A 13,893-nucleotide genomic window follows, 5' to 3' on the forward strand; every position below is an offset into this window, starting at 1 on the left:
TTATTCTATTTTTTCTCAAACTATTGAGTAGAGTTGTGTCTTTCTGTTAAGATAGAGCAAACAAGTACAATGGGCCAAGATCAGAGGCTACAAAAACCCACACACTCAAAACAACCTAGACCGGGTAACAAATTCATCACAAACATAGGCTAAAGCACAATGGGCCAAGATCCAAGCAACAACAATTATTCTATTTTTTCAGAATAGATGTTTGGAACTATTTCTAGCCGAATTATTTGTCTAATTTTTATAAAGTCGATGATAATATAAGTGTTTTTTGTTTTATATAATCGTTGTGCACTAACATTTTACTGAATATTTTGTATATCGTTGCAACTTGCAACACACGTGCACATACCTAATCTCTACTAATACTTAAGGGTGCATGGAGGGCGTCCACCACCGAACCGTGCCCCGCCAGCGATTTTGGCAACGGCGCGCGTCTTCCCCACCCGCGAATCACGCCCGCGCGCGTCGCGCCGCCGTGTATCCCGCCCGCGCCAGGCACCCCTCCCCCGACGTGCCGTGATGCCCGCCGCCCGCGCAAGCCACACCGCCCCCATCCCCCCGGCGCGCGTCTTCATCCCGCGCGTGTCGCCCCTTTGAGCACAGTATCCCGGCGGCAGAATCTTCCGGAAGCTGCTGCACAACTCGCCCCCTGCGCTGCCGCATGTGTCAGGTAAGGACCAAGGAGTATCTTGTTCTCCGGCCTCCGAGTCCGAGCTCAGGAAATGTTTACATCTTTGCAGTGTAACCTTTTTGATTGACCGATTGATTCGTGTAGGAGCAATGGAAACAGAGGAGGAGGTGAAAGATCGGGATGTTGCAGGTGGTGAGCAAGCCGGGATTCTGAGCGCCATGGCCACCAAGATCGGCATGGCCATGCCTGGTGCAAACAGTGACGACAGCCATGGCGACAGCGGGGACGACGCTAAGTCGAGCAATGGCGAAGCGGCCCGTGGTGGCAGTAACGGTGGAGAGAAGCAGGGGGATGAATCCAACGGTGGCGGGATACTTAGCGCGGTGGCTTCCAGGATCGGCGTGGTCGTGTCCGGCGCCAACGGGGACCACAGCGGCAGCGCTGAGGATGGTGCCAAGACGAGCGCTGGCGATGCTGGTCACGGTAGCAAGGGCAAGGAGAAGGGGCGTGGTGTGAACGGTGGTAGAATAGTCGAGCAGATCATTTCCAATCTGCCCTCAGGTATATGATTACGGAAGCTACACTTTGTGAGGAAAATATATAGACCATTCGTGAGTCGTGACATCATTTTGTATTGGAGTTTGAACTGACAATCTTTTTTTTCCTCTCTCTTTACTGCAGATGATCAGGCGCCTGATGCCGATGAAGCTTCCTTGCTCATCGCCATTATCAAAGATTAGCTCCATGTTCCGAAGGCTCTCTAGGTCGTCCTCAACGCCAGGATCAAATCATCAGCTGAGCCGGAGACTGAAAACAATAAAGAAAAGCAAGCAGCTGGTCATAGTAAACATCATGTAGCGAGGTTTAGCAGATTGCTTTTTTTCCCGTTAGAATCAGTCCACATGTCCTCGACACGGGCTAGATTTGTTCTAGGATTATTTTTCCAGTAGTAAGCCATGTATCCATGGACAGTCCACAACGCGACGTCTAATGTAACATCATCAAGGTTCTTTTGACTATCCCATAAGAAACCATTCCTTAAGACAACCGATATTGTGAGTTGATAACCAACAACTAATGTTACCATGTGATTGTTCCGCAAAACAACTATGCCCTCTTTCTGTATCACTTCCTTTTCTCTTTTATACTATGAAAAGATCTTACATGGTACTGCATGATGACCCTTATAACTTAACAGATCATTATTGGACAGAAATGATGCTTTCATTTCAGACAAGCCGTAAGAACTACTGTGGCTGGCAATTTTATGTGGCAATGACAAAATCAAAGATTTAATTATCGAACTACACATTTATCCTGACACAATTATTGCGTTGACAGATAAAATGCAGAAGGATGAAAGGAGTTCTGTGTGGATCACTTGGTTACATGAGCAGCGAAGGGAAGAACAACAAACGTTCAATGACTTCAGTCAGCATCGCCAACAGATTGCAACAATAAATACAGACCCGTTGGCTGCAGATGTCGAGAATAACATAAAACACATTCGAGAACAACAACTCTGGTCAATGTCATCGTGCATCGATATTGATCAGGGTAGATCTCTTAGGCGTTCTGGTAGTTCAGTAATTACGAATCCACTGGGAATAAGTAAAAAAATTTAGGTTACAGTCCTTCATGAGTTGTAGATGACTGAATGTTGCAAACAATCAGGTTCTTCTGCCAACGCTGCTCATGCTCAGCTAAGGCTCTGATCCATAGGGATTGAGGGGGATCAAATCCCCTACAAGTCAAAATTCTCTTTAATCCCTTCCAATCCACCTCAATCCCTATGGTTTTGGAATCAAATAAACATGGCCATTTCAAGTATGCCGATCAAAGAACTTCTCAATTGCCACTGAGAACGCAAGCATGTAGCTTTAGGGCCACCTGTAAACATATAAAATCCCTTAGGCCTTGTATGGTTCCCGAGAATTGAGAGGAATTGGAAAGTAATCTAATAACGAAATGGGAAGCACTTTCTAGACATTAGTCTCAATTTATGGTATCCAACCAAGCCCTTAGGAACATTTTCAGATATAGATACATCAGGACAACAATATATGAAATGCCTTGTTATTCTTAGCTAGCTACCGAAGCAGGAAGGAATAGAAAACGTTTATGTTATACACACGAAAGGAACATAAATATTATCAGAAATGCAGATTTACAGTTAATTTAGAACATCTTATTAATTTCACCTATATAATTCTTGAGATATAGGAAGGAGACCAGAGACACAAATAGCTAGAAGAAAGCTACTTAAGGCCTTGTTCGTTTCTGTCGGATTGCGCCCGGAATCGTTCCAGCTAATCAAAGTTTATATAAATTAGAGAAGCAATCCGGTTCGGAATCGTTCCGACCCACCAATCCGGCACAAACGAACAAGCCCTAAGGGCCTGTTCGGTTTCAGTGGATTAAGCATCCGGAATAATTCCTAGCTGGATTGTTAGTCTAATTTATATAAGAGTTGATGAGCTGGAATGATTCTTGGTCAAATCCGGCATAAACGAACGCACCCTAAGAGGTCAAATATACCGGTCCCCACAATCCATACATAGGGCAACGACATTGATTGCCCCGAGAGATTTTACCGTTTTAGTTAAGAAAAATTGATAATTAAAAGTTAGGAAAATTGTCTCAGGAATTCATAGATGACACAGCAAACTAATTACCTTTTACAGCTAAAGCTCCTCCAGTGACACAACCAGCTACCGCTGTATTGGTAGTGTCATGCTTTGCCTGAACCTGCCAGAACATGCGAATACAAAGTTTAAATAGGAAGAGAACAAGCCGAAACATCCATGAGTGGAAAAAAACTGAATAATTTACCTTCTCTATGGTACATTTAGCTGCTGAGAAAATCAGACCCATGACTGCAAAGGTTTTGGCATTACATATACTTCTACTACCCATCTGCTTTGCTGTGTATACTATTTGCTGCCTTGATGTCATCTCCTCTGCCATTATCGGATTTTCCAAAGCTCCAAAGAATAGTCCCATAAGCACACCAAGACCGCCTCCTAATGAATTGGAAGGATAGAGAGTTAATAAAAGTTAGCCATAGAAAAAAAGTTATGCACACTACTATACTTCTAACAAAAGTACTAGACTCTATGAGTATCATTGGTGGCATGGCCGAGCAACTGATGTTCTGGGCTATTTAGCTTAAGGTAAGACAAGACATGATTTTCAATCTATGGTGCTCCCTCCGATTTTTTTTATTTGACGTTTGTTAGTATACATTTGAACTATCGAGCGTCAAATAAAAAAATAGAGGTAGTACTAAACACCAAACTGTAAAGCAGCTACTGAAGATTTGGTTATGTAGATGATAGAATATATAGAGAGCACATGTTATGAATATCGGGAACGTATCTGGTGTTCAAATGGGTACGGTGCTCACGTGCACATTTTAAATCTGGAACATCCATTTCGCATCTAACAGCAGCACCAATTTTGACAAACTTTAGACTCACTAACTTGTATCCTATTAATGTTTTCCGGTGAGCAAAAGCCCTCGGCTTTCCCTCCCCTCCCTCCTTGCCCTGTGCACTGCTCGGTTGTTTGGTGGCCATTAATTTGCACGCTACCAAAAATCACGCAGCCCTCACGCTTTCCGGCTCCTCCCCTCCTCCGCTGTTAGGCTTGCCGCACAGCGGCTTTACACTGTTTCGACTTCGCCTCTTCCTCCGCGACCGCGCGCGATAGACCAAACAGCACGGGTAAGGGCCGACTGAAGTCTCGACGGCGAATCGAATTCCACTCGACTCGGATTCCAAACCGCGCGCCGATAGCCATCCGTGACATTCAAATCCCTTGTCGCGTTTTACTTGGCCGCTGAGAACTGAGTCTATCGGGACACGAGCAGAGTTGCAGAGCGGCAGGGAGGTTGCTGGTCGCCCGGCTTCCAACGCCTCTGCCATCCTCGCCCCGCCTCGCTATCCGTCGAAGGAAAGGGCGCCATTCCGCGACAGCCCCCGCCTCGCTATCCGTCGATGGAAAGGGCGCCATTTCGCAACAGCCCCCGCCAACCTCGCTCCCACTCTGCGACCTGTCGATGGAAGGGCGCGAATGCCCCCGCAGCCGCCCTCACCCCACGATCCTCGCCCCGCGCTCGCTATCCGTGGATGGAAAGGGCGCCATTCCAGGATGCCCCCGCGGCAACCCACGCCATCCTCGCTCCCACTCTGCTCTCCGTAGATGGAAGGGCGTGGATGCCCCCGCAGCCACCCCCACCCCACGGTCCTCGCCCGCGACAGCCCCGTGATGCTCGCCGCGACAGCCGCGCCCACCTCTGTCGTGCCCTCGCCCCCTCCTCCACCCCCATGATGCTCGCCGCACAGCGCCCCCCACACAGGCACACACAGACGCTGTTGCGTCCAAACTCCAGTCTCCTCCCTCTGTGAATCTCGTATTTCTTACTTCCACCGCGGCCGCTCCACGCCATTGGCGCTGACGCTGCTGCGCAGCACCTCACTGCCCATCGAGACCGAGGAGGAGCGCTGGTGCCGGCGCGTGATGCAGAGCCGCTGACGCCTCGAGGCCGCGCAGAAGCTACCATCGAAGTTGCCTGTGACATCAAAGACATATTACAAGGTGCCGTAAGAAACCTGCCATCCCAACGTTTTATCTCTGTCTTTCTTATCCTCCATTCAAATCGATCTCGTGTCTGGGTTCTTTTATGCATATGTTCTGGTTTAGCTACATGTTCACTTAATGTAGAATCATCTAGATTAAGCGTTATCTGTATTGTTTTCTGGCGAGTTGGGGATACAAGTGAACTGTTAAAATGCCTGAATTTTAAAATAGCAGTTCGTGTTAAAACTTAACAATGTTGATGGACTATAGCTAGACATAGACAGAGGCATTGATATGTTTGCATGTTCTTGGTGATAATCTGAAGGTTCGGCACCATGAGTACACTTCACATCATCAGAAGTTCAAAACTATTTTCTGAAGGTTCGGCTTCATGTTTGCTGTGCACACCTGTGAATCAATACTACCACATCATTAGGATACAAATATAGAATAGCATAAAGTTTCATCGACTATGTTTGCAGAGTGAACAAAAAAAGAATCAAGTTGCATAAAATTGTATAAAAAAAGATGCTACAGAACAGTACCCAAGCAAATCATTCTGTGTATTAATTTGTGTCACTCACTCACCTTCAGATCGATCTCGTGTCTGGGTTCTTTTATGCATGTTCTCATGTGTGCTCTGTGTCAGCGTGGCAGCCACACCAACCCCCATCCTGCTCGGCGCTAGGTTTCTGGAATACCGCCAATAGAAAGTAACCCGTTTGTTCTCGTAAAGATTGGTTCATTTTCTGACATGAAAGTAACCTGTTTGTTCTCGTAAAGATTGAAGCAATCATGTGTCATTTTTTTATTTTGTCCACTCTGTTAGTTCAGAGATGGCTCCATGATTTATTTATTAATTTATTATGCATCTAACAATTTGTTATGCATGATGGCTTACTATCCTAAATCGTCATTTATTTTTTCCACTAACATGGCAAAGCATGGACACTGGCGTATCTTACTTTATGAATGTAGGTTTTTGTCCCGAGAATGGAATCTCTATCTGTAGGCTTGTGTCATAACAAGCCAAAAAAACCGGCGGCAACCGCAATAGTTCCGAAAGGTATTATAATTTTCTTAGTTCTGTATGGATCAATTTGTTTTTTATTGTAATAACAAATTTTAGTTTTATCTCACGATTGTTTGCTCTAGACTATATTTGCACGCAGGGTGATCTTGCCCTCATCGATTTTATTAAGGAAATCCCTTGTGAACCAAGGGTAGAAGTCGTGCTTATTGATGATGCCTTTATTGAAAGAAAATCGATGGAATGTTTATTTCAACCGAATGCATATATAGGTGACGAGGTAATCCATGCTTAGTTTTTAAATTTGGTGACCTTGTTATGTATAGGTTTTTTTACTCACCCTGGTATTTTTAACCACAACTTACATACTTGCAGGTTATAGACTGTTATATAAATTTGATAAAAGCTCAAAAGCATCTAAAGTGCCGATCTGGAGGTCGCGTTCACATAGAAAATGCTTTCCAGTTTAATTTCTTGAAGCAAGATGGCGATGTTGAAATTAAAACAGAGGAGCTATATCCAATTGAAGACATGACACAAATATGTAGCTTTGAACGAAGGGTGTTACTTTACCTAGACCATGACAAGAGTTTACAATCTAAACAAAACAGTTAGTGTGTACATGTATTTTATTCTTATGCAAGTATTTATAACTGTTTTTGTAGGTGTTTATTCCGATAAACATCCGAGAAACACACTGGTATCTTGTCGTGATCCATGCAATAAATATGGAGATACAAGTGCTCGATTCACTTGGTACTTCACAAGACCGTAAAGACCTCACTGACTCTGTGAGTATGCACAAACTGAACAATTATGAATTCACTATTAACTTACCCCAATCTCTAATTTTGTTTTACAATATATAAAGATTAAAGGTCTCCAAAGACAAATTGATATGATATCTCAACGTAAGGAGTTAAAAGACCACAGGTGGCCAGACCTCCAAGTTGCTTCTTGGCCGCTCAGAGAAATAGACATGGGATATGCAAAGCAGACAGATAGGTACGCCCTAAAATCTTCTTTACCAATTTCTTCATTCATACTAATCTTTATGTTTTTATTAATGTATATTGTAGCTCTTCATGTGGCCTCTTTCTTTTGAACTATATCGAATACTGGACAGGGTATGAACTATCTGACAGTTTTACCCAGGTATATTATTACTACTACGACATATATGCACATCTACAGTCAATGTTACATATATAATGCTAAATAATTATTTCTTATTTGTAGGATGACATGTCACACTTTAGGAAAAAAATGGCTGCTATATTACTATCTTCAGACCTGAATAAGAGAAGGGGGTGTCTGTTATACAAAAATGATAAAGAAGTTGACTCTGGAAGCCCATCAGATGTTGAGATATTAGAAAACCCAACAGATTCTAAGAAGAGGAAACTACTCCACGTGCTTCATGATAGCGAAGTAGTGTATGAAGATGAGGAAGGCCCTATTACTCAAGCAGACTTGCAAAAGTGGTTTGTTGATGATTGGGATAAAAGAGCTCCTGTAAAAGTCTCTAACGATGGGTGCACCAATGACTTTTTAATGGTTGGTCTTTCCACAAAGGACATGCCAGTGACCAAAGCCGATTCAATAGATGTTTTATGTGATTATATCATGGCAATAGAAGACGATACGACACTAGAGTAAGTGCTCATTGATTTATCTATTTTATGTATATCAACTACTTAGATTCTTGGTATAGACTTTCGTCATGATACATTACAGGATGACATGGGTGCGAAGTTTCAATCCTTTTAAGATAGAAATCTCTGTCAAAGACCTGCAAAACATATTAACGATAAATCAAGATATGGCTCTAAGATGCTTTGGCATGGCTGTTCGGCTGCTTGCCAATAAAGAGTCACGTAGGCCGAAAGGAGAAATCATAATTAATAGAAAGCATTATATGGACATGCGTTTCTGGGTAAGTTTGTTTCCAATCATTAATGTATTAATATATAGTATCTACATCTAATCCTCATGTGGACATGTATATATACTGTCCAGAGAAGGGTTGGCTTTGATAAACTTCCAAAGTACCATCAGGACCATACAACAGAAGAGTTAGCCAAAACACTCGATTGTTGGCCATCAATGAATTATTATATCACGTGTTGTAGATATGTAAGTATGTGTTCATTTCAAATGTATTTATAAAGGACACTTCTTTGCAATCCTAATGACTGATATTTTGCAGGTTCTTATGCCATGGAAATTCAACGGATGTCACGCCCTTTTCGTAATAGATCATGTTAAAAAGCATGTGACTTTTATCGACTTTACACCGACTCAAGATTGGTGTAAACACATGCCATACAAGAGGTTTGCGGAAGCGATTATCATGGCCTCAAAGAAATATAAGATTGCTTACAGCAAGAAACGTTCTGGATGGGCGAAGGATATCTTTAAGTGGGAACATACAATTCAGACTGGTGTTCCAATTGACTTAAGAGAGTATTTTCTTCGTACCACCTTCTAAGCAATTTAATTTTTTTCTATGATAATCATTGTATAAAACATAGTTGCCCAAACATTATATTATAGGTTTAATACCAGCTATCTCGTTCTATAAGCTATGGCCATGTGGGGGAATGACAGACGAATGAAATTTGTTGGGGGTAAGTGTAGTACGTTCATTCTATGTTCAAAACATATATTCCAGCTATCTCTTTTTATAAGATAATATGTTTTGTTCTCTTATGTCTTTATCTGTAGGATGCAAAGATTGTTCGAAGGAACTTTGTGATTGATCTGTTAAGTTATGAGGATAATTCGTGCCGTTATGCCATCCCTGCAAACATACAACAGAGACTTATCGATATCGCTAAAAAGGATTAGCTGATTAGTGTGATATTGATAATGTTTTCCACACGGATTTTGCATATTATAGTGATGTTTGTCGTTCCGTATTAATGTTTCATACAAATCTTTTACTTTCGTCGCAACGCACGGACACATATATATAACATACAACAGAGACATGTAAGTTATCGTATTATAATTCGGTTCCGTTGCAATGCACGAACACCCTACTAGTTTAGTTTAAGATTTAGAACCATACAATGATCATGACTAGCGAAATAACATAACCTTCAATACGTCCTATTGTCTATAGCAATGTATATTATCTTATTAAATCAAAGAATATATATTGGGAAAATGTTTTTATAACAGATATATAGTTGTTACTTGACGTTTTCAATCTATAAAAGTTTTTTATTTACAGTTAAATTAAAATTAAAATATTTCGAACAACTTATATGGACTTCCATCGAGCGAGTAAAGAAGTTCGTGAAACCTTTGTAAAGGATCAAAAGTCCATGGACACTTTTCAAATAAAATTAAATCAAAACGCGATTCCTCAACGATCTTTGATTCTTTGTGCGTGTCGGTTTCGTTGCCGCGGCAGCATTCATCAATGGTCTTTATGCGATTCCGCCCCCAGCTAATCTTCTCCTCACTCTCCCGCTCCACTCCTAAACCCAGAACCCAGCCCGTCGCAACCCTAGCCGCCGCCGCCGCGCGCCGCCGGCACCACACCACTGCCGTCGCCACCCCCATGGCCGCGCCGTCAGAGGACGCGTTGCGGCGCGCGCTCGCGGCTCGCAAGGCCGCCGTGGACGCGCAAGCCGAGGCCGTGCGCGCGCTCAAGGCCGGCGGCGGCGCGTCCAAGGCCGACGTGGACGCTGCGGTCGAGGCGCTGAAGGCACTTAAGGTTGAGGCCGGCGCCGCCGCGCGCAGGTTGCAGCAGGCGGTCGGGGCGGGCGCGGGTGGCGCCGCGAGGGAGGAGCTGCGGCAGGCGGTGGTGAACACGCTGGAGCGGAAGCTGTTCTACATACCTTCCTTCAAGATCTACCGCGGTGTCGCGGGGCTCTACGACTACGGGCCGCCCGGGTGCCGCGTTAAGGCCAACGTGCTTTCCTTCTGGCGTCAGGTGATGCCCGCGATCTGTCTCTGAATGCTTTGGATTTGTTTTCGCCTGTAGTTTCGTCTTAGCTGTTGTGCGTGGTCGCTGCACGTCAGCGATTGTGACATGTGTGGCCTTCATATGCGGAAAAGTTGTTGTTTTATTCGTTAATTGATTGATGTGTATAATTTTGTTTTCCTCTGGGATTTGTATCTATGATCTGGATCATGATAACGATTTTCTGTTAGGACAGGAGTTATACACTGGTCCCTTTTCAAGTTTGTATGCATTGTTCTGTCAGCTGATAACAAAAATGTTTTCCGCTCTTTAGTTGTACATTGACATTTATCTTATCAAAACTGGTCTTATGTCAATTAGTAAGTGCTAATTGGAAAATGTGCCGCGGGGAAAAAAATATAATTTTTATCCTTCTTTGGTGCAGTTTGTGTTGTGACTTACTAGTTTTTTTTGGTCGGAACTGACTACATTTTAGTTATTTCTTGTAGTTGAGATTCATCATGTTGTACTTTTCCTTTGCTAAGATAAGATTACTGATATATTTAATTTCTCTCCAGCACTTTGTTTTGGAAGAGAACATGTTGGAGGTTGACTGCCCCTGTGTGACGCCTGAGGTTGTCTTGAAGGCATCAGGCCATGTTGAGAAGTTTACTGACCTCATGGTTAAAGACGAGAAGACAGGCACATGCTACCGTGCTGACCACTTGTTGAAAGATTTTTGCAAGGAGAAGCTTGAGAAAGACCTTGCCTTGCCCCAAGAGAAGGCTGATGAATTTAAGCGTATTCTTGCTATTTTGGATGACCTCTCAGCAGAGGAACTTGGTGCAAAGATTAAGGAATACGGCATTGTTGCCCCTGATACAAAGAATCCACTTTCTGATCCCTACCCATTCAATCTTATGTTCCAGACATCTATTGGCCCCACTGGTCTTAGCGTGGGGTGAGAATATCTCCATTCTCTCTGTGGTTATGTTCCTTTTGTGTTGATTGGCTAAAAAGGTTCAATTTTGTGTGGCGGAAATAGGTATATGCGACCAGAGACCGCACAGGGTATTTTTGTAAACTTCAAGGATCTGTACTATTACAATGGCCAAAAGCTCCCTTTTGCAGCTGCTCAAATTGGGCAAGCTTTTAGAAATGAGGTTTGTGTTTTTTTGCCACATTTCTAAATGGCTACCCCATTTTACTCAATTATGGCATGATTCAGTCACTGCTTGTTCAGTGCCTCGTACTTTGTTCTTGAAATAATAAATGTTCTACACTAGCTTTGTTTTTGTTAATATGCTTGGAATAATTTATGCATTCTGATAGTTGACAGTACATTTGTTACTTGTTATATAGTTAGCATGCTTCTAAAAAGCAGTTATTGGCTATTCAATAGTTGCTTAGATATTCCTTTTTTTCAAGTACTCACTATGTCTAGAACTTGACAATCAGATCTCGCCACGACAAGGACTTCTCCGAGTCCGTGAATTCACATTGGCAGAGATTGAGCATTTTGTGGACCCAGAGGACAAATCACATCCAAAATTTGTTGATGTTGCTGATTTGGAGTTCCTGATGTTTCCAAGAGAGCTGCAACTCTCTGGGGAGTCAGCCAAGCTAATGAAGCTTGGGGAAGCAGTTTCAAAGGTTAGCAATTGCTGGCAATTTTCTCTCTTTCCAGTTTGATACATTCCTTTTGTTCTTTTGTTTATATATGCTTTTTCTTACCCTGGATAGAATTGTAAACTATTACACTACTGTTATTTACAGGGAACTGTTAATAATGAGACACTTGGTTACTTCATTGGAAGGGTCTATCTTTTCCTGACAAGCTTGGGAATTGATAAGGGCCGGTTGCGCTTCAGGCAGCATCTACCTAATGAGATGGCTCATTATGCTGCTGACTGTTGGGATGCTGAGATAGAGTGCTCGTATGGGTGGATAGAGTGTGTGGGTATTGCTGATAGATCTGCATATGATTTGAAAGCTCACACTGTAAGCTTATTGCATCTTTTTCACTCTAGATAATTTATCAGATACATATTTTTGTCCTTATATTGCTACAGCAGTTGAAACTGCTCATCTCATGTTGTAACTGCACTTGGTAAATGAATTTTGTATGTTGTCCTCTGTTTGGTGTGCAAATATGCTACTAATATTGCCGTGATTCTCTGCTTACTATCTCACAGGACAAAAGCGGTGTCCCACTTGTTGCTCATGAAAAATTCTCCAAGCCTAGAGAGGTTGAGGTGAGATGTCATATCTACTCTTCCAGTTTCTTCAGTAGTTATATGTTAGTTTTCATGTTAAATACATGACAGTGTTTGCTTACCCATTGAAGTACACGGTTCAAGTTCAAATAAATATTACAAAAAAGTATGGTCCAAGTTCACTACCGTTCTGAGTGCCCTATTACATAGATTTTCCCTTTATCCTTCAAATTGAAATTGTTATTTATGGCATTAACATGTGCTTATATGTTTGGTGATATTTATCATTGCAGAAACTTGTCATAGTTCCCTCGAAGAAAGACCTGGGGCTGGCTTTTAAGGGCAACCAAAAGATGGTCCTGGAAGCATTGGAGGTAACAAGTATTGTCATTGTCCTTGTTTTATGTGTCTGCTATCTTTTCTGATGTTTCCTTTCCCTGAATAAACTAATTTATTCTGTTGCTATCACCATATGGCAGGCTATGAGTGAGAAGGAAGCATTTGAGATGAAAGCTGAACTAGAGACCAAGGGGGAGACAAATTTTAAAGTCTGCACACTTGGAAAAGACGTGGTGATTACAAAGAAGATGGTATCAATCAGCATGGAGAAGAAGCTGGAACACCAGCGAGTCTTCACCCCTTCGGTCGTCGAGCCGTCATTCGGCATAGGACGGATCATCTACTGCTTGTTTGAGCACTCGTTTTACACAAGGCCTAGCAAATCAGAAGAGGAACAGCTGAATGTCTTCCGGTTCCCTCCTCTTGTGGCCCCTATCAAGTGCACCGTGTTCCCCCTTGTTAAGAATCAAGAGTTTGACGATGCTGCCAAAGTAATCGCCAAGGCATTAACAACTGCTGGTATCTCCCACATTATTGACACTACTGGTACGTGCAATACAATCTTAAATACCCCACTCCGTATAACGTAACTATATATATGTAAGCATAAGCTCGTGGTTGTTCTCTTGCAGCAATTTCTATTGGGAGGAGGTACGCCAGGACGGATGAGATCGGTGTTCCATTTGCTGTAACAGTGGATTCGGCAACGAACGTGACGATCCGAGAGAGGGACAGCAAGGAGCAGGTCCGCGTGGACATCGACGAGGTGGCGCCTGTGGTGAAGCAGCTGACGGAAGGCCAAAGCACATGGACGGATGTTTCTGCAAAGTATCCCGCCCATGTCGGCCCCCAAAGTGAGCAGGAGTGAAGAATCGCCGCCCTGATGTCTAGTCTAGCCATCGACCGAGAAGGCGTCGGGATGAGCCGTCTTCGTTCTCCAATTGCTGAGAAGATTGTGTGGCCTAAACATAACTGCTTTTGGTATTGACATTATCCAGAAAGGCAGTTTTTTTCCCTCATACATACATGACACTTGCTATAGCAGTTGGATGTTATGAAGTCTGCAGATGTCACCGATTTTTTTGTTTCTTTTAAATGCCCCTTTCTTGATGTATTCTCACCCATACAAAACATACCATTTGAGGTATTTCTGAACTAGCTGTCCTTTTGT

General features: G+C 42.9%; 1 protein-coding gene, 1 non-coding gene and 1 pseudogene across 2 annotated transcripts; 2 read left to right on the forward strand and 1 right to left on the reverse strand.

The window, feature by feature from the left end:
- Nucleotides 1–912: 912 nt before the first annotated feature.
- Nucleotides 913–1,747, forward strand: LOC103654415 (uncharacterized). The gene is made up of 2 exons (XR_002268861.2): nucleotides 913–1,201; nucleotides 1,322–1,747. It is a non-coding gene; the product is annotated as an uncharacterized protein (transcript).
- Nucleotides 1,748–2,463: 716 nt separating this feature from the next.
- LOC109945907 (mitochondrial import inner membrane translocase subunit TIM22-4-like) lies at nucleotides 2,464–4,074 on the reverse strand (annotated as a pseudogene).
- Nucleotides 4,075–9,736: 5,662 nt separating this feature from the next.
- On the forward strand, nucleotides 9,737–13,893 carry LOC100383520 (Glycine--tRNA ligase mitochondrial 1). The gene is made up of 9 exons (NM_001176168.1): nucleotides 9,737–10,197; nucleotides 10,746–11,128; nucleotides 11,213–11,330; nucleotides 11,626–11,820; nucleotides 11,944–12,168; nucleotides 12,363–12,422; nucleotides 12,677–12,757; nucleotides 12,863–13,268; nucleotides 13,355–13,893. The coding sequence occupies exons 1-9, from the start codon at nucleotides 9,823–9,825 to the stop codon at nucleotides 13,588–13,590; spliced, it is 2,079 nt and encodes a 692-aa protein (NP_001169639.1). The 5' UTR covers nucleotides 9,737–9,822; the 3' UTR covers nucleotides 13,591–13,893.

This window comes from Zea mays, chromosome 4 (genome assembly GCF_902167145.1).
Source record: "Zea mays cultivar B73 chromosome 4, Zm-B73-REFERENCE-NAM-5.0, whole genome shotgun sequence".
NCBI lineage: Eukaryota > Viridiplantae > Streptophyta > Magnoliopsida > Poales > Poaceae > Zea > Zea mays.